This window comes from Lissotriton helveticus, chromosome 6 (genome assembly GCF_964261635.1).
Source record: "Lissotriton helveticus chromosome 6, aLisHel1.1, whole genome shotgun sequence".
Classification (NCBI taxonomy): Eukaryota; Metazoa; Chordata; class Amphibia; order Caudata; family Salamandridae; genus Lissotriton; species Lissotriton helveticus.
In genome coordinates, this window is record NC_136067.1 from 40,375,171 (window position 1) to 40,397,067 (window position 21,897).

Genomic DNA, 21,897 nt, shown 5'->3' on the forward strand with positions numbered 1-21,897 from the left:
CACTACCACTATTACCACTGCCACTACCTCCATTACCACCACCACTACCGCCATCACCACCGCCATTACCACCACCACTACCACCATTACCACCGCAACCACCTCCATTACCACCACCACTACCGCCAATACCACCACCACTACTGCCATCACCACCACCACTACCACCATTACCACCACCACCACTACCACTATTACCACTGCCACTACCTCCATTACCACCACCACCACCATTTCCACCACCACTACCTCCATTACCACCACCACTACCGCCATTACCACCACCACTACTGCCCTCACCACCACCACTACCACCATTACCACCACCACCACTACCACTATTACCACTGCCACTACCTCCATTACCACCACCACCACCATTTCCACCACCACTACCTCCATTACCCCCACCACTACCGCCATTACCACCACCACTACTGCCCTCACCACCACCACTACCACCATTACCACCACCACCACTACCACTATTACCACTGCCACTACCTCCATTACCACCACCACCACCATTTCCACCACCACTACCTCCATTACCACCACCACTACCGCCATTACCACCACCACTACTGCCCTCACCACCACCACTACCACCATTACCACCACCACCACTACCACTATTACCACCACCACTACCGCCATTACCACCACCACTACCACCATTATCACCACCGCCACTACCACTATTACCACTGCCACTACCGCCATTACCACCACCACTACCGCCATTACCACCACCACTACCACCATTACCACCACCACTACCTATTTCAATAGAACATGGTAGGTTCCTTGTGCAGGTACCCTTTCCATCCAAAGCAACTTGAAACTGCACCATTCATTGCAGCACCTGATGTTTCATTTTGGTTTGACAGCTCAGCTCTTTACAAATACGGAGAGTAGAGTTTGAGTAAGCCCCTCAGCCATTGGCCCATTTGTCTCAGCCCACTTCCCCCGATGCTTTCAGACATCTTGAATCACATCTTGCATCACCCCCATGGGAGCATCTCTTACCTTATGTAATAGGCTGGTTGGTGTATAATTCTGTCCACAGTAACTAGTTCCATTGCAATATATGAATGACTATTTTACATCTAAAAAGTGCCCTCAGTCATTGCACATTCCATCCTTTATGTCACCTGTGCAATGTATAAAGAAAGCAGTCTATTTTTGAGACTTGCTTTTTCAAAGTATTTCTTAGCACTCGATTGCAAGCTAGACCTTAAAATGGCTGCCTACCTGCTAGTTTCTGTTCACACATAAATACGCACAAAACATGCATCCCTACATGTTGTGAGGTCCTGGTCCTTGCTCTGTCTCGTCCTCACTGTCACTGTGGCTTTCCAGGGCGGTGCTGTCTCCTGCTCTTTCTTGCCCTCCGTGTTACTGGTGGTCTCGGCTCCCGCCCCTGCCCATATTCTGCTGCTTCCTCTAGCATACTTCTCGTCTCCCCCGTTTTTTCCAGTTCACGAGCATAATGTTTAGAGCTCTTGAGCCCGATTCACAGAACTAATCTGAGACATAATCCTAAACTTACTACTTTTGGTATTCACAGAATGCACTTACTACTTTTGGTTACACTTACTACTTACTACTTTTGGTTACACTTACTACTTTTGGAATTCATACAAGGCATTTAGTAGTAGTAAAGTTAGTTTACTACTACTAAATGCCTTCTGTGAAAACCAAAATTAGTAAGTTTAACCAAAAGTAATGTTTAACCAAAAGTAGTAAGTGCATTCTGTGAATACCAAAAGTAGTAAGTTTAGGATTTTGTCTCAGATTAGTTCTGTGAATCCGGCCCCTTTACAATGGAATTCCTCACTACTTCCACCACCATGACCATCACTACCCTTCCCATTTCCACCCTTACCGCCACTATCAATTCCACAACCACTACCACCATTACCACCACCACTACCACCATTACCACCACCACCATTAGCACTACCACCATTACCGCCACCACCACTACCACCATTACCACTACCACTACCTCCATTAACACCACTACCACCATTACCACCACCACTACCACCATTACCACCACCACCACTACCACCATTACCACTACCACTAGTGTGGCTCACTGGTTAGAGGCGGAAGACCTGTAAGCAGAGAACGGCCCGGGACCAGGGTTCGATTCCCGACGTGGCAGGGTCGTGGACCAGGGTCAATGGACTCGATAATTCTTGCCTCGGTGCCTACTCTAACCAGGGATCACACTCGGTAACTCTGGGCATTAAGCTTGCCTAATCTCTACAACGGCCCCCCACAGATGCCGGGGATGCCTGGTTTCACCCTGGAGATACCCAGAAAGGGACCATCTCACAGGGAAAGCCAGGACGGGTTCCCCAGCGGTCTACAGCGCCAGGACACTCAGGTAGATTAACAGTGCGCTTTACAAGTATCCCACATACGTACATACATACCACCACCACCACTACCACCATTACCACCACCACTGTCACCATTATTAGCGCCATTCCCACCATCACGACCAAAGAAGAAAAAAGAACAAAGACTTAGGGCTAGTGGAATGAGTCTGTCTCAGAGGTAGGATTAACCACAGGGTTAGGATTGTGACAAGGAAGAAGACATATGGACAAAATGTATCTGTTTTTATGTATGGATGGGTACACTCAATAATATAACAAAGTGTTTACAGTGACATAGTGTACCAGCAATGTTTCATTATTATCTCCAATTTCACATAATAATTCCAAAGGTAAAGCCTATTGTCACCACATTCTACACATTTCCATAATAAAAAAGAGAAAAAAACATACACTCCTATGAATCAACATTTGAGCTTCTGCTCCAGTGGTAATGGGGCTATCCATCATGCACCTTACTTGACTATTACACTTTGAATTATGTTTGAGTGTGTACAACCGGCAGAGAAATATATAATCCTGATGAAGATATTTTCTGAAATATGAACCCTGTTAGGAGATATACAGCCAGATTCATCAAGCGAAATGCGCTCGCAAAAGGGCCAGATTCTGAGAATCTGGCCCTTTGCGAGTGCAATTTTTGCATTTGGGATTCATCATCCCAAATGCAAAATTCGCTAATAAAGAATTCGCTAATTTGCCAGGATTAGCATTTAAGGAATCTCTATTAGAGATTCCTTAAATGCTATTCATGAAACATTTAAAAATTGCTAATTCGCAATTTAGGACCGCTATTTACCACGAAGTCAAACCTCGTGGTAAATAGCGAAAACTTAGAAAAATGCATTTAAATGCATTTTTCTAAGTTGCATGTTACACACACACACATGTCCTTTGGACATGTGTGTGCACAACATCAGTGTAAATTCACATTTCAGGGGTGCTACACGGTGTCCTTTGGACATCCCTGCACCCTTGAAATCGCATCCTTATTTGCGATTAGCAAATTGCTAATCGCAAAAACGAAATAACTCCCCATTCATTCCTATGGACCTGTAGGCCCATAGGAATGCATGGGGAGTTATTCCTTATTTGCGATTAGCAATTTGCGAATCGCAAATAAGGAACATGTAGGAATCGCAATATTTATTGCAATTCCTACATGAATCCCGTTTTGCAATTCCTTAATAGTGATTCCTTATGAATCGCTATTAAAGACTCGCAGAAAAGGGTCTTTGATGAATCTAGCAGTATATCAGAGACAGGCGTTATTCCTTACGCTGCTCTCAATTTAAAAGCATAACAAGAAGTCTTTATTTAGGAACCATGAACAGGGGGCTTGAAGTCGTAGTTATCATGGACTGCTTAGTAAGGTTGAAATGTTATCGTTTTTTACACAACAGACAATAATTAATATTTACAATTTCTGTACAGGGTTTGTTACTGTTGTGATAAAGAAAAAAAATTCTATCTTGTGAACCTGAAGGGATCCTTATCCAAATATAGCCAGTATCTAAGATGGCGTTTTTCAAATTGGTTATACAGAACTTCGGGGCATATTATCAAGGGCTATATCGCCGCTTTTCTGGCTTTAAAAGCCAGAAGAGCGGCGATATTTACATTGCACTATTAACAAGCTTGTGCTAAGCCTTGTTAGCGCTAGTTTCCGTGAGTTTTCTCCCGTTTTTTTATCGTCCTGCATGCCTTCGCTAATGACGTGCAAAATAGGCGTTCTGGAGCAAAACAACATGGAAATAGTCATTAACAAGTCTTCGCGGTATTTACAAACCTGCAGCAGACCCGCTTAGTGACAAGAATAATCGCACTAAGCCCCCTTATCGCAGGATTTTAACATCTGCTTAAAAGTTAACTAATCCATCTACAAAATGGGAGGTGGATTGCAGGGTTAAGGTCACAGGGGCGTATCAGCAATGATTTCATTATATCCCACACTTTATCTCTGGTTTTCAAGCGATATTAGGCGCTTTTCGCCGCTATTGCTGAATTTCATATCCCCTCAGAGATAAGCGTTGATAATAATGCGCTATCTCTGCGTTGAAATCCAGCAATAGCCGGCGATAAAAAAATAGCACTAAGCGTGCTTTGCGATATTTATCACAAGTTGTTGTACATATGCCTCTTAGATGGTCTTGGATCTCACCTTGGAGGTGTATGGTTCAACAACAATACAACAAGACTCCTGACTATGTGACAAGAAGGTACATTCAGTGCCAACACGTGTGGAAATGTGATGATTACATCATAGAAGTTTTGCCAATGCTATAAGGTTGCAAATAGCAATCCTATAACCTATTGTAAATAGAATTCCTCAAATTATTAACCTTATTAATCATTGCAATAGGAAATGATGAGGAATTAAGGGGTATATTAACAAGGAAAGTGACGGAGCGCGGTGTTACCCTTCTTGGCTTAATGCAGCGCTATGCCTCTTTGGAAATGCAGGGCTGCACCGTATTTACAGCAATAAGGTGAAGCCCTGCATTTCACCCTGTGCTGGCGCTAATTACCGCTGACTAGCACCAACGCAGGCACCCTTGCACCGTAGTGCAAGGGCGCCTGCGTTCTGGGAATGATTGTTCATGTGCAGGAAGGTGTCAATCTCAAATGGTGATTTGTAACTTCTATGTGTGCTGCATTGTGCAGCACACATACAAGTTGCAAATCGTCATTTTTAAAAGGATTGTTTATGTGCAGGAAGGTGTCAATCTCAAATGGTGATTTGTAACTAAGTTGTAAATCGTCATTTTTAAAAGGATTGTTTATGTCCAGGAAGGGACACCTTCCTGCACATAAACAGTCATGCATGACGTTTTGCTGTTTCTATCTGTGCTGCACAATACAGCACACATAGAAACAACAAAAACGAGGAGAAATAAAGCATTTCTCCTCATAGAGCCATGTTAAGACCAGGGTTTATTTTCTTAATGTTAGTGCTGCCCCATATTTCTGTCACCCTTGTAACTAAGGGCAGCATCCAAATCAATGGGAGTTGCAGCGAAATGGCCACCGCGACTCCCATTGCCCTCCCCTTCAACCTAAGCATAGCATGAAAGGGTGTCTTATTCATAAGACCGCGTTAATCCACTGTAAGCGGTATCGCCACCACAACATCACTAAAAGTAACGGGCCCGATTCACAAAAGTAATCTGAGACAAAATCCTAACTTTACGACTTTCGGCATTCACAAAATGCATTTAGGAGTAGCAAAGGTAGGATTTCTGGACCATGTCTTTTAATCCAGAGTTAAACCTGACTATGACCATCGGTGTTTGTCGTTTTTCACAGGGATGAACCCGAGCATAGCCTATCCGCCCTGGTACCGGAATGTGGCGGCTCTCTGGATCCTCTTCGGCCTGGCGTGGCTGGCACTCATCATCAACCTCTGCATCAGTTTATGTGAGAGCCCCAGCATCACGTGCCAGGGCTGCCAGAAGAAGACCCCTCAAGAGGTAGAGCAGGGGCTGATGGACATTACTGACCATGGCAACCTCCAGCCGGTGCTGCAGAACTCCGAGGACTCGACAAGCCACAGCAGCCAAGAGGCAAAGGCTGAGACCCCGACGGATGAAAAATAGATAGAGCCGCGTGCCGTAGACTCAACCAATGGAACAGTGGTCGGCCAAGTACTCGTCTCAGCAGCATCACACTGCACTCAAAATGGCAGCCCTGGGTAAAGTTGGCACAAGTGTTATGTAGCCTGGAATTGAAAGGCATCTTTAGCAGGCTGGAGAAGACTGGTCCCCACTGACACTTGCAGGACAATTGGGAGGTTTAGCTAATAATGAGCTGATGCAAAACAGCATGTTAACACGATGAAGGACTTTGGCGATTTATCGTTTCTTATAGTCTTCAAACCAGTGGTATGCCAAACCTCTGAAATGTGAACAAACCTCAGAATATCAATGTACCTTTCAATAGGTTTGATTTGATTTGTTTGTGAGATTTATATAGCGCACGAATGCCCTAAGTCGTCTAGGCACTGGTAAACAACCTTTACAACGCAACTTTTACCACGCAGTGCCTTTACAACACAACTTTTAAATTGCTGGGCAATTGCACTACAGTCGTAACCCAATCCATGGCACACACAACCCATATGCAGTGCCTAGGGATGTATGACATTACAACGCATGCTTTTACATCGCATGTTTTTACAACGCAACTTTTACAATGCAAACCATTACAACGGATTGCGCTGGGGGCGCTCTAGGATAGGGAATGTGTTTAATGTACTATCCAACACCTTCCCTACTATCCACGGGGACTGGAGTTGGAATAGTAAATTAAACAATTCACTACCCAGCGCCTAAAAGCACTATGCGTTGTAATGGTATGCGTTGTAAAAAACGTGTTGTAAAAGCATGCGATGTAAAAGCACGCGTTGTAATGTCATACATCCCTAGGCACTGCATATAGGTTGTGTGTGCCATGGATTGAGCTACGACTAAAGTGCAATCATTTCTTTTCACAATCAATACCAGCCTAAGATGACTGCTCTGGGACAGAAACACACAACTGGCATGGGACTGTGGAATTAGTAAGGGCATTGCATAGCCGGGCCAATAATAAGTTACCATTCAACATCCATGTTTCAAAATGCCTTTTAACATGATGAACTCTGCTTAAGAGCCCTGCTTTCAGCCCTGGGTCACACAACAGGTAAGATGGACACTGCATACATAAAGAAATCACCAGATGGAACTTCCTACCACATGCAGCTCGGTACAAGAGATAGTTTTGCACTTGAAGCGAGGAATGAGTTGGGTGCTGAGAAATAGGAGCGTATGCATCTTTGATGGTTCTCCAGTTACTTGACTTCTTGGTGTAGTTGGAAGTAGTCCTGAAGAGAAGACTGTGGTCTGTGTGTTGTGGCAGAGTTGGACCGTGTAACCCTCCATCTTAGCAGTGCGAGTCTGAACGTCAAGTTAGGGGGTGACGAGTCCCATGGAAGGGGCTCCAGGTGGGATCATGGGCCCGGCCACCTACTGCCAAACCTGTGCAGGTGCATGACAAGTCACCCGTCAGCCTGCGGATTGCAGGTGGTCAGTACGCATTCAGCCACGTAACTTACATAAGAGTAATCAGTGATTGTGAGTTGTACATGACATATACACTTGTTGTCTCTATCTTTGTATGCCGTTGTGTGCAAGCTCTCATGCTTTGCAAGGTTCCTCTTCCAGAGTAGATTTGTTTGAGCTTGTCCTCTTGTCCCCATGTGCCTGTCCCCAGGCATCCACTCTTTAAACACCCCATCCTCTGTTCACTCAGTACGAGCTGTGGCAAACTGAGTGTCTATACAGCCTGGTATGTTATAAGGGACAGTGTACAGGACTAGAAGGTTCAGTGGGTGCAGCATGGTGCTGGAGAGTGGCAAACAGTCAGAAGGTGCACTCAAAAGAGAGGTAAATCAAAGCGACCAAATATATTCCATCATTCTTCTTTATTCTTAATTTCGTTAAAACCGGCAAATAGCCAACACGTTTCGTTCCTTATTGCCAAAGGAACTTCTTCAGGGCTAAGAGTCAAAATTAATTTAAGAATTTTGGAACGACAACTATACGATGTCCGTTTTATCCAGATAGTGACTTCAGACTGCCAGTTATTATGCTGCTCGTAACAACTACACCGCACGAATTATGCAGTATATTGTAAAAATACTTCCTGTACCGCCCGCGAGTGTATTCCCTGATTCGCTTGTTGCTCCAGTATCTATCTAAACAATGGATGCTATATTCTTACACCTGATAAGCTCAAGATTTGAACATTGATTTGAGATTATTGCACAGAACTCTGATATATGTATGAAGTTATTATCTGGATAACACGGACATTGTATAATTGTCGTTCCAAAATTCTTAAATTCATTTTGACTCTTTGCCCTGCAGAAGTTCCTTTGGCAATAAGGAACAAAACGCGTTGGCTGTTTGCCGGTTTTAGCGAAATTAAGAATAAAGAAGAATGATGGAACACATTTGGTCGCTTTGATTTACTTCTCTTTTGAGTGCACCTTCCTTATCTGTGAACTTCTTTGAATTTGTAGCATCTGTCAACGGCGGATGCTGGGAGTAGTTGCACCTAATTTGATGACACTAACTTACAAATGTAAGTGCTTAACCTTGGTTTGTCGTTGTTTGCTTTTTTGTTTGTGTAAATATTATTTTAATACTTATAGCATATAATGATACAATAACTAATATTTGTCAAATTAATCAAAAACAATATTTTATATGACTATGTTAAAAAAACAATATTATATACAAGAATATATTTTATAATATATTATATACCCACATAGAATAGTCCTACCTCCTACCTTCTATATTCTGGCTCACTTGTGTTTGAGTTGACAATATTTTTGACACAACAATTGGGTATCACAATATTTTGTCCACAATATTTTGGTAATTCACCTCCCATTCCCAACCAACAATCACAACTGCAATACAGCCAATTTTACAACACTAGTGTCACATATGCATTTAGCTATTGTAAGTGTGAGGGAACTATTAAGTGAACTATGGGAAATTATTCTCTACAAAAAGGAAACACCATTATGATTTCAGGATTTTTTTATTTTGTGATGATCTCCCACATGGGTATTTATATTTGAAGTGAAAAAGTGATGTGAATATTAGATGAGAACGAGTTACTGAACAAAGAGCTGTACTTTAAGGTCCATTTTTGGAGGATATATTTAGATTTAAATGTAGCTTGTTTGCAGTGAGTTGCATGCATTTATAACACACCCATCAGCTGAACCCTTGATGAACAACTACAGACACAACACCTGCTTATAATGCAATCCACAGAGGCAGGCCTTTCCCAGGGGTAATTTGTAGGAAACCAGATGGTTAAATGCTGGTGGAGACTGGCTGAAGCTCTCGCTGACCTCCTACAAAGCCAAAACTACCTGATTCCTGTTACGTGAAGGCTTTCTACAAAGCCTTCCAAAAAAGATCCCTTGTGGCAAATGTACAGCAACACCAAAACAAAACTACAATTATGAAATACATTATTTAGAGTTTTAAAACCAAGCAGTTTGGAAAGAGAAGAAAGTAAGGATGTGTTACTTCACAAGTCCTCAGGATCGTTTGTTGCTTAATGTGGTCCACCTCTTGACCTAACCACGCCTGCTTGCCGTAATGGCACAGGTCGATAGAAGGATCAAGTGAGGGAAGGAAGGGAAGGGGACAGCGAGGAGGGAGATCTGAAACAACAAATAAACAATGATCACTTCATATAACACTTGCGTTCTATCCGTATATAATAGGAACTCTATCACAATATACGTGAAACTGATGAATAATAATGCTTTGTATAACGTCACAGTATGAATGTTGAGCTCCCTGGTCTAGGTTGGAGAGTATTTGGCGAAACTGCAGAGGGAAGACAAGATCAATAGTGAGACCCTAATGCTAAGAAATGGCCCAATATACAATAATAATCCACGTCACTGTCATACCTATCTTCAGGATCTATCTCGCAGGAAATAACAATCCTCACTAGTTTCATCCACATGGAAGTCGCTCTACATTCAGGCACTGTAAACCTCAACTGTCTGTTGAAGGGGAACTAAAGTAATAACCAAAGTAAATGAGGCACGAAGTAAGAAGTAGTTCCTCAAAATGAGTTAAAGGCACTCACACGAGTTGTACCTGAAATGTTGTTCATTGTAGGAAGTTCACGTGAAGAAAGAAAAGAGTACGAAAATAATGTAAATACCATCCGGTATAAAGTTGTTAACATGTTTCCTCTTAATCGTCCTCCGCATGAACTCGTAATCTTGAGTTCGCCAACGGAGGACACCTTAAATCAAGGCGGCCTAAAATGCAGTCCGGGAATCAAAAGAATCCGTCCTCCGCACGAGCACTATCTCGACTCCCCAACGGAGGACAATGCCAATACTAGGAATCAACAGAAAACGTCCTCCGAATGAGCTCACGTTCTGTAGCTCGCCAACGGAGGACCGGAATGCTCCCAAACGGTAACCCGAGCTAATTACAAAATCGTCCTCCGCACGAGCTCATTCATGGCTCACCAACGGAGGACCTTTAACAAAGACGGGCCGAATTCTCCAGCAGAGCGCAGCCGCGCTTCTTAGCAATTCAGGCCACAGAACAGTACAACGGATTACCAGAACAAATCCTGGTCTCAAAGGATACTTCAAACAAGCATTTACAATGCAACGGTCTCGCCTTTGCAAAAGTCAGAGCTATTGGCATTGTAATTGACAACATTTTTATTTATGTGTTGATTTTGAAAATAGATAAATAAATGGCATTGTCATTTACAATGCCAATAGCTTAATCTCTCGCAAATGCGAGACCTATTGCATTTGCACCCCCACAGAGCAACACACAGAGCCACATGCACCAACACACAGACAGAACCACACACACACACAGACAGAACCACACACACAGACAGAACCACACACACACAGACAGAACTATACACACAGACAGAACCACACACACACAGAACCCCACACACACAGACAGAACCCCACACACACACAGACAGAACCCCACACACACACAGACAGAACCCCACACGCACAGACAGAACCCCACAGACATTAAACCCTGTCTCCTCTCTGTGCCAGAGCATGCTGATGAGGTGCTGACAGGCAGGTGCATGGCCTACGTGTGAGAGAGGGGGTGCAGAGGACTGCAGGGGGTGCTGAGGGGCTTAGTGTCAAGGAGATGATGGATTCCAGGCCCTTTTGTGCAATTACTGAAGGGGAGCCCAATGAGTGCCCGAGTGCCATGGATGCTTATAACTTGCGTTGTGTGTGTGTTTTTTAAGATTATTTCGAGATATTTGGTTTTTGCTTATAGAATTGTATAGTGAAAGTCTCAGCCACAACAGGCAGTGGAGATTGAAAACTTTCTACATGACAAAGATTCAGGTGGAAAAAAAGGCAGATAGTGAGAATGCTTAACCCGATACAGGCGCAGGATACATAAGAAACCAAATAAAACCTTGATGTTCACTGCATGGGCTAAAAGCTGGTTTTGCTAATCTCTGAGACTCGAGGGCTGACATATATAAACATCCTAACACTGGGGATCAGAGAAAGTGCACATCAAGGGGGCTTCCCAAAACAAGTTACTTGTGCTCCGAGGGGGTGAGGGGGCTAAAGCGAAGAGAGGCTCCCTGAGCGGCGTGTGCTCCGAGGAGGTGGGGGGTGGACAAGTTGAAGCAAGGAGACCTCAGTGTGCAGGGTAGTGCCTGCAGAATTTCTTATCGTTAGGGGTGGAGGGGCAGCATCTGTTTCTAATTAGCATGGCTGCGCTAAGGTATTAAGGGCAGTGCTGCTCTCTGAAAAGGTGCTCTGAGTCTCCAGTGCGTGATTGAGCCTTACTGGCAGGGGGAGGGGTCCTCTCTAGTGAGAAACGCATGAATACTTATGCGGAAGCACTTGAACGGGACCTCGGATTTAGCTGCCGGTAGACCAAACAAGCTCTGCATTTCCGCAGCCTTACATTGGTTTAGCAAAACAATGTATTGTGTAGCTAAGCAGACATTGGCCTTCCATAGCACTGTGCAGTGACCGGACACCCCAATCCCAGGAAGAATGAATTAATAAGTCACAGCAACATAAAGAGAGCATCTTCAAGAACCACCTCCTGATATTTAGGCAGTTTTTCTACAGCGCCATGTTACCTTACGATCTCCACGGAGTTCTTCTGTCTATTTCAAGCAATCCATAATAAATAAAGCAATGCCGGAGTGTTGCCGCACATCACCCGACTGCTCTACTACGAGTTTACAGTAAATAAATATGTAGGCCCGTTTGAGGGACAGTCTCCCGAAGTGGTAACGTGGACTCTGCCTTTGGCTGTAGGGAGCCCACAGGACACTGGGATGAGAGGCGCATGCATATATGCGGTGCAGGCCCTCAGGGGACCCCTCCACCGGAGAGACCGCGGCATCACATCTCACCGAACTCTCGATACAGTGCTCACTGTGGACTTTTCACCACACACGAAAAGAACAAGTACGGCTCGTACTTGAAACGGACGTGCCATTCGCCGCTTGGGAAACCCGAAGGTACGCCTCTCACGCTAGAAGTGTGAATCATCGCACTGTGCCCCTGACGCCTCTCACGCTGGAAGCGTGAACCATCGCACCTTGCCCCTGTAAGCCTCTCACGCTGGAAGCGTGAACAATTGAACTGTGCCCTGTACGCTGCGAACGTACGCCTGAAGCATACGCCGGTGCCCGCAAGACATAGACAGCGGAAGAAAGACACAAACAGCGTGAGGGAGGACGGACAGCAGAATACAACAACGCCGGACGGGGACGAAGTTGGACATGACGAAAAACACCCGTGAAAAAAATAAATAAATAAATAAACGCCCACCGCCGCATGATGTACGAAAAGGGGTGGGATGAGTAAAAATCGCCGGAACGCCCACGGATCTGCTCCGGCAATGACGGACAGATCTCTCTTCCAATGGCTAGCCTCCATTTATGGAGCTAGCCAATGGAAGAGCAGGCGGGACAAAGCCCACGTACTGTTCTAACATAAGATTTTGCCCGCGCGAACGTTGCTGCGCAGCGGACGCCAGGCGAAACCTAAAAAAGCAGTGTCGGCACGTCGTAGAAAACACACGCAAGAACAGCCAGCCGGCTTGCAGAATTTCCGACACACTTCCTGGTCAGTCATGTGATTAAATAGGCATTTAATTTCCAGCAGAGTGCAAGGCCTTATGGGAGATGTAGTTCGCATACCTTGCTGATATTTTCCCCTAACCAGTTGTGCACAAATGAATTGATACAGCATTCAAATTAGATCAAAATTAATAAAATTGCCTGCTGGGATTGGGAATTAATAATAGAAAAGTGCATTATAAATAACAAAGGGAGCTCAAAAAATAATATAAGCCAAAGGAGTGTCCTGGACTGGGGTCCTTAGCACCTTTTGAGGCAAACCGATGATGGACCACAGCTGTATAGGAGTTGGCTCTTCATCCGATCAAGTTTTATCTTGGGCGGTAGAAACTTTTCTGGAGATTGAAAATCTTCAGTGTGTTTATGCTGGAAGCTGTAGCCAAACAGGACTACACAGCGCCAGATCATTGTTTTTATCTTTAGGGGGGGGGGGGGGTCGATATTTGCTTTTAACCATGCAGTCAAAAGCTCTGAACAGGTAATCCTTGCAAAATGTAGTCTGGGAGATTGCACTTTTTCATATAACTATGGTGTTTTGCCTTGCTCCTCCAGAGATAAACTTCACGAAGGGCCCGATTCCGAAGTCACTCAGAAGGCCTCCAAATCAGTTTTGACTTTGGTGGATCGATTTGTAGCCCTTGTTTCCGACCGAATGGTACACAGTTCCGAACGACCAAGTACGATGCAAAGATCGCATAAGCGCCAACCGAATTGTTTTCAGACCCTAACTGCTCCGTACGACTCTTTCGTAGCCGAATGGAGCCAAATTCTGACCAAGCGAGTAGAAAGCACGATTCGAACAGCCACTTCGCCTCGATCTCAGTGAGACAAAACGGCTGTCGGAAGCTTGCTTCGGGGGGCCATAGCAGCCGGCTCCCTTCACCTGGGGCCCTCCCAATCTGTCACAGGGTGTGCCCATGGGTCTCCCCGATACAGGCATGCACAGTGTGGCGGGCACCATAGTGTGCCACTATAGACAGTACTCTTTTCCCCACCCACGCCTTTTCTGCTATAGGAGCCTGTGTAGGCATCTGTACACGGGCCCCTATAGAATTCAATGGGAGTCCAAGCGTACCGAGTCCGTAAGCCTACGGCAGCTTCGTACTCGCTCGTCCTGACTCCCGGAGCACGTTTCGCTCTGAAAGCCCTCCGGATCAGAGTCGTACAGAGGGCTTGTCTAGCGAGATCGGAATCGGGCCCTAAGTTCCACATTTTATGGAAAATTCTTTAATTTCCTCCCTCGTGCTCTAAAAATCTATAAACTGTCAGGAAAGTTTTCTTAGGCATGAGGTCATTGGATGATTTCCAGCTAGGTCCGCATCAAATTGCAACTAGTTCCCATATTTCCTACACAACAGCTCCAACTCTCTCAGTTCATAGGGCCTTCCACAAATATGTAGATTGAATATATATCCAGTTAGTACTGAACTACTTGTTCCCAACAAGTTGGATAATTTTCCCACTCTCTGGAGGGCCTTCGTAACTCTTCCATTTAAGAGATATGTATAAAACAGGTGGGTAGGTTCCCCTTCCCCTGGACAGAACCTGGGCCTCCCCTTGTTTGTGTGGGTTAGCAAGACTATATCTCTCTTAGCTCCTGTTGCAACTTCAGAGACTGACAATTAAACTGGAGACAGTTCTCCCTAGAGCCCTCTATGAGGTAGATAGGAGTTCTTCAGAAAAGGTGCTCCACTGCAGGTTCTCTCTGCGAGCTATCCCAGAATCCTTTGTGTTATAGCAAACTAAGATGTCTGACCAGTGCTTCCCCAAACTTGTCTCCAGCTCTCTCAAACTCTGCCAGAGGCCAGGCCACTTGTACCTCCAAAGCATGAAACAAATCCCCACCTCTCTAGATGTTGTTTGTCTTCTGCATGGTGCTGGGGGTTGGGGGGGCTCTGTTGGCCCACTTCCCAAGAAAAAGAGCCGGTGTGCTTGGGCCCGATTCACAGAATGAACTTAAGACTAAATCCTAAACTTACTACTATTTGGTATTCACAGAATGCACTTAGTACTTTCGGGATTCACAGAATAGATTTAAGACTACTAACTTTACGTCTGCACTCGGGCCGGAATTTCCGGCCCGGAGGCGGAGCTTCTGGCTTGGGGCGGAGCTTGCAGCCCAGAGGCGGAGCTTCCGGCTTGGAGGTGGAGATTTAGCCATGGCTGAAATCTCCACCTCTGGTCCGCAAGCTCTGCCTCCGGGCCGCATGCTCTGCCTCCGGGCCGGAAGCTCCGCCTCCGGGCCGCAAGCTCCGCCCCCATACCAGAAACTCCGCCTCCGGGCCGGAATTTCCGGCCCGAGTGCGGACGTAAAGTTAGTAGTCTTAAATCTATTCTGTGAATACCGAAAGTAGTAAGTTCACTCTATGAATCCCGAAAGTAGTAAGTGCATTCTGTGAATACCAAATAGTAGTAAGTTTAAGATTTAGTCTTAAGTTCATTCTGTGAATCAGGCCCCTAGTTAGTAATGACAGGGATTTTTGGTCTGTGTGAGGACCCTTCCCTTTCTGAGTTTCATGGTACTACCAACATTAGATGTTGTCAAGTTGGCCAAGTTGGCCACAGTGCTTCATAGATAATGAGAAGTGAGATATGGCGATTGGGTGCGGGCCATTGGTAGGTCTACCAATGAAAAGGGATTATGCCTTTCGATACCATTAGATAATCTTTCGACAGGCAATACGGCTATGTATAAAACACACAGAAGTGCAGATAATAAAACATACGGTGCCGTATGTATCAAGATACCCATTTGCGATTCCCAAATAGCGATTTTTAAGAAATCGCTATTTGAGAATCGCAAATGGGTATCTTGATACCTATGGCCCCATTGCATTTAAGGAATCGCAAAATTTGCGATTCCTTAAATGAAATTGCAAAATAAGGAATCGCAAATTTTGCGATTCCTTATTTTGCGCCAAATTTTTCTTAATACATTCCATTTAGCAAATTCGCATTCGCAAAGGCCGAAATTCTGCGAATTTCAGCCTTTGCGAATGCGAATTTGCTTGAAATTATGGCCCAAAGTCTCCATTGATGCGGTCATACTTCTTCATCTGTACCTTGTGAATGTGAAGTTTTATGATTTTTTAGCCAAAAGTAGAAAAATAGAGTTAAGTCCAAAAGGCAGACTTTGAAATATAGATTTCTATAGGTGGTCTGCAAACCATGGGCTTTCAAGAACATCCGCTTACTTACCAGAGTATCACATATGTCAAAATAAATACAGACTATAGCCTGTTACACTAGGAAGGGTTAAAGCCCAGGTTACAAGTTTCTTTAGACATCGCTGTGTGTGTTGGGGGGGCGGGGTGATATTTCTTTGTCTAGTATCTGAGATATGATCCTTGGGAACTGTACTAAAAGTGTGCATATTACAGATGACTCACCAAAGGGGCACATATGCTTAATTCAACACAAACAACAACCTTAATTCCTTTTTAACCCATTCCATGCGGGGCAGTTCCCCCCCGCTGTGCTGGGGGGAAGGAGGGGCGCGCATGGCGCCCCGGTGCTCATGACGAGCTCAGCTCATCATGAGTCATGGCGCTGCATTGCTCATGACGAGCTGAGCTCGTCATGGCCACGCCCGTTCCAATGGAACGCTGAGCACAGCAGGGGATTCAGCCCAGCGTGCGAGCGTTCCATTTAACAGGCGCGGTCATGACGAGCTCAGCTCGTCATGAGCACCGAAGCGCCGTGGCTCATGACGAGCTGAGCTCGTCATGAGCACTCAAGGGGTAAAGCAGCACGCCTGTAGTTGGAACCTCAAAAGTAGGTCCCAGATCCCCCGTTACAAAATACTGGATGGCTGGGGGCCAAAACTTTTTTAATCAGGTGGCAAAAGGGTGCATTTCAGAAATAGTCCATAACTGCAGTTTATTTTTGATGTTTTCTTCATGCCACAGAAGAGTTAATAATAAAATCCACAAGTCAATTTTACAGTAAAAAGGAGGCCATGTTACTTCATCGGAAGACAGTGAAGTCTGGGATTTACCACTCATGTGCAAAGGTGTTTCCACTCTCTCCGCAGTGATGCTTGACTGCGCTTGCTTTAGAACACCAACCCCCAGATGCATCAAAGTTATGTTTTGCGAGTCCTTAATAGCGAATTTTAAGGATTCGCTATTAACCGCATGCGTGCGGGCGGAATTCCGCTCGTACGCGGAGTTTTGCGAAACCGCATTTTACGTGACGAGCTGGGCTCGTCATCAGCGTAGCAGGAGGCTACCTCATGTCGAGCCCAGCTCGTCATCAGCGTGGAAGGGGTTAAAGACTCGCAAAACGGGATGCATGTAGGAATCGCAATGTTATTTGAGATTCCTACTGATTCCATATTTGCGATTCGCTAATTGCTAATCGCAAATAAGGAATGGCTTTCCCATTCATTCCTATGGGCCTAAAGGAATGAATGGGGAGTCATTCCTTATTTGCGATTAGCAATTAGCGAATCACAAATGTGCCGCAATTCCAAGGGTGCCAGGGTGTCCAAAGGACACCCTGTTGCACCCCTGAAATGGTAATGTTCACTGGTGTTGCGCACACACATGTCCCAAGGACATGTGTGTGTGTAACATACAACTTAGAAAAATGCACTAAAGTGCATATTTCTAAGTTTTTGCTATTTACCACGTAGTTTGACTTCACGGTAAATAGCGACCCCAGATTGCGAATTCGCAATCTTGGAATGGTTTATGCATTGCATTTAAGGAATCACAAATTGCGATTCCTTAAATGCAATCGCAATTTGTGAACTCGCAATTATTTGCGAATTCTTAAATTGCGAGTGCATGAACCCTTGATGCATCTCAAATGCCATTTTTGCGGGCGCAAACGGCCGAATTTTGTGATTCGCACCGTTTGCGCTCGCAAAAATGCTTGATGCATCTGCCTGATAGACCTTTATTTATTCATTGAAAAATACCCACACAAAAAGTGTGGCTGTGAGCGTGTGTCCTTCCTTTCCTTCAAAACAGTGACTGTAATGATACCCAGAATTTTGTGAGTTTACATCTGTAAGACACATTCTGTACTTTTTAAAATAGGTCCATAAAATGTTATGCAACAAATTGTTTTTTTTTCTTTAAGAAAGGCATCAACAAAAGGTTTTCATGATATCCATCAATATACATATGTGTGTATGTATGTATTGGACTGTTTAACGAGAACCGAGAGAGTAAGAAACCACCACCATAATTCGAAGAATGCAAAATGTCCCTCTGACTACTGTATGTTTGTGTCGCCTGTACCCATTTTCTCTTAATTCCACTGAAAATTTCCTCCACAGCTTGTACTATGGATCACAGCGCATGTTGTGAAGTATACTCTGTCACTGTGATCTGTGTCTTGAAACAGTATGGGGCCGATTACGATGGCGGTCAACCCGCGACCGACAGCTCGTCGGTTGCTGTCCGACCGCCATCTGCTGCTACGGTCCGACCGATGCATTACAATGGAGGCAGAAGGCAGAGAGACCGTCTGATGCTTTCTGACGGGCTCAAGGAGCCCGACGGTGCGTCGGAACACACCATAATTCCCTTATGACAGCAGAGGCAGGCTCGGCTCTGCCGTTGAGATTATGATGGCAGTTTCCGACAGAATTCCATGGCGGCCTTTTGGACAAGGTATGGCAGTCGGGAAGTGTCTTTTGGTGCCCCTGACAGGGCTCCCTTTCCCGTGGCCCTCCACAATGGGGGCTGGGAGGCACCTATAGTTCCCCCCTCAACTCCCTGCACACATGGTACAGGGATATTGGAAAGGGATGTACGTTGTTACAACGGATGCGTTTACTATGCATGCCTTTACAATGCAGGTTTTTCAACGCAAGTCATTACAAAGACTTGCGTTGGGGGGTGCTGGATAGTGAATAGTTTAATTTACTATTCCAACTCCAGTCCCCGTGGATAGTAGGGAAGGTGTTGGATAGTAAATTAAACTATTACCTATCCTAGAGCGGCCCCCAGCGCAATTCGTTGTAATGACTTGCGTTGAAAACCTGCGTTGTAAAGGCACTGCGTGGTTAAAGTTGCGTTGTAAAGGATGTTTCCCTTGGAAAGGATCAATTTTTTCAATGGAAGCTTGTGCTGCAGGCCTATTCTGCCCGCTGCAAAAGCTTCCATTGAATAATGGATGTTTCCAACCGCCCTATGAGTGGTCACATCCCAATACTGCGGTCGGAACCACCGACCTAAGGTCGGGTGGTTCCCAATCCTAATTAGGCCCTATGTGAAGAACTAAAATAAATAAATAAAATAAATCATAATGAAGGGGGGGAATGCTTACAATTGTGTGCAAAGCTCATTGGCCAGGAAGGCGTAAAAGGGCAGATCTCTTTAAATTAACGTCGGATGGCAGGAGCAGGCGTGAGCTTTCTTTTAAGTGGAAATTATATAAATACCAAAGTCTGGTTAAGATTAAACATTTTTTTCTTAATAACTCCTTTTTTTTAAACAGATGCCAATTTTTTCCTTTCTTTTACTTAGTAGTTAATAATTAAACTATTCTAAAAGTAGAAAACATTTTAAATTCAGGGGTAAGTCATTGGAGTAGATCATCAGAACAGCTCTTTTCTGTAATTGACAAAAATTCAAAAGAGCAATGAAAATATATATTGTGACACTTCCTCACCTGAAGCAATAGCTCCTTGATTTTTGTTTGTGAAAGCAAATATGCGCTATGATTCTCTGTTCCTTCCATAGTGCAAAACAGTATTTTCACAGCTCGGCCAAGAACATGAGGAAACAACAGCCAATATTGTTTAGCTACCAGGCAAAGTGCACCTTTTTGTAAGGTAGACATGAGTTTGTTTTGGCACAGACTCACATGCCGCCTTCCAAAGCCTGGGAGTGGGAGTAGTGTTGTGCGTTGAGTTAACAGTGTAGGAAGCAGTTGTGCGCCATTTTCAGGCTCTGATACTTCTGAGACGGTAAACAAGCCGCGGCTCCCAAGACATGGCACAACACCCTGCTCCCCCAAGTCTCCAGTGAAAACAACACTCATGTGTGTGTGGGTTCAGATGCAGTCGCGGTCCGTGCAGGTAACAGCGGTGGGGCCGCGTTGGGGGTATTTCGAGGGACGAGGCAGAGGGATACAGGCTGCCACGAGAGCTCAACACAGCGGGCTGCCTTTCCTGACTCCGCGGTCGAAATGCCACGATACCGGGACGAGCACTGGAACTAGACCGGTGAGAAGGGAGGCGGGGCACGTCCTTGCCAAGCACGAGGGTTATTAAAGACACTAAAGAATCAACTCCACATAAAACTATATAATACTAGAAACAAGGGGGTCGGGTGTGAGGCACTGATCTCATAATACATGACATTAAGTTTTTCACAATGCCTGACCCTAAGATGGCCGCCCCAAAGGGGCCCTGGGCGTCATTGATGTTACAATGCCTAACCTTAACATGGCGCCCTCCCCTGAAGAGGCTTTGGGTCTATGATTGCTGGCATTGAAGGGAGCCACACCACGGAGTGGTGCCTGAGGCAACCTTAATCAACTTGAATTAACATCAATTAACTCCTAGATGGCCTTCCATTTCGAGCGCTGGAGCTCAATGATTTGTAGATTGGTCTCAGCTCTCACCGGCCATCTCACACTCCAACCCAGCAGTCAGGAACACGGGATGCTTTCAATGAAACTATGACGACGCCCCCCTGGGCGGATACCAAAACTGTTCTTACCTACCGCGGAGCCCGAGCAACCTTTGCCGATGCCCGGTGGAGCTGTCCTATACAGCTATAAAGGAGACTGGCCCCTTGACCGTCACCTACCCAGCCTGTCATCTGACATTGTTTTCCTTATCTCCCCGTTCGTGTCTCCTTTCCTCCCCCTCCCTCTGTGATTCTTTGATTCAAACTGTTGTAACTATGTAACCTGTAACTCGCTGATTCAACTGATATAACTATGTGTCCTGTAACTTGCTAATCCTCATGTAAAGCGCTCTGATACCTCCGGGTCGAGCCAGCGCCATATAAAACCTTGCAAATAAACAAATAAAAACCAGTCTTATCGCTGCAGTTTATCGCCCAGGGCAACCTATTGCTTTGAAAAGACGAAAAATTCCTCAAAATATAAAAATAAACCTCCTAGAATTGTCAGGCTAACCCCTAGCATCGCCTTGCTCCCAATAATTGCATTGCACAAGCTCTGGGGAAAAGGTGGGAGACTGTGACACCCAGTTGGTGCCACTTTTTATAATCTATGTTTACAGACAGCAGGGCACAAGTACTAAAAAAAGAAGTGGGGGACTGACCTAGTTTGGCAGTATGTAAGTGACATCACGGCGCATGACATCACGGCGCACAACATCACGGCGCACAACATCACGGCGCACAACATCACGGCGCACGACGTGCGGCGCATGACATGACATTACACATAGCATCACAGGAGTTGACATTATAGCAAGTGGCATCACAAGCCACGACTTTACAGGAAGTGGCATCAGAAGAAGTGACGTCAGATCTAAAGCCCTCACATATATGTTTACAGGTCTTTCATGTGTACGTTTGAGCACATTGCGAGGACAATAGGACAGTGAGCTATGGAAGGTGATATGTGACTTCTACACCTTGCAATCCCCCAGTTTTATGGAACACAGCATGTACATTCATTTACAAACTTATATAATTTATTCTAAATGCACGTGTTGATGTAAGGCAGTCTGACACCCTGCTTTGGAACGAGTACGGCCATACAAGAAATAATAGTGGTACTTAAATTATTTCAACTCCTCCTCAGGGGAAGTAAGCTCTGTGTAAATGCAATTTGCTTTGGGTAAATA

At 45.0% G+C, this 21,897-nt stretch overlaps 1 protein-coding gene across 1 annotated transcript in view; it reads left to right on the forward strand.

Moving 5' to 3' along the window:
* Window positions 1–6,347, forward strand: part of KCNK17 (potassium two pore domain channel subfamily K member 17) — a 261,871-nt gene extending 255,524 nt beyond the window's left edge. Inside the window, exon 5 of the mRNA XM_078647331.1 lies at window positions 5,718–6,347. Coding sequence (XP_078503457.1) covers window positions 5,718–6,007 — 290 coding nt within the window. The 3' untranslated portion in view covers window positions 6,008–6,347. The remainder of the gene's footprint in view (window positions 1–5,717) is intronic.
* Window positions 6,348–21,897: the final 15,550 nt, after the last annotated feature.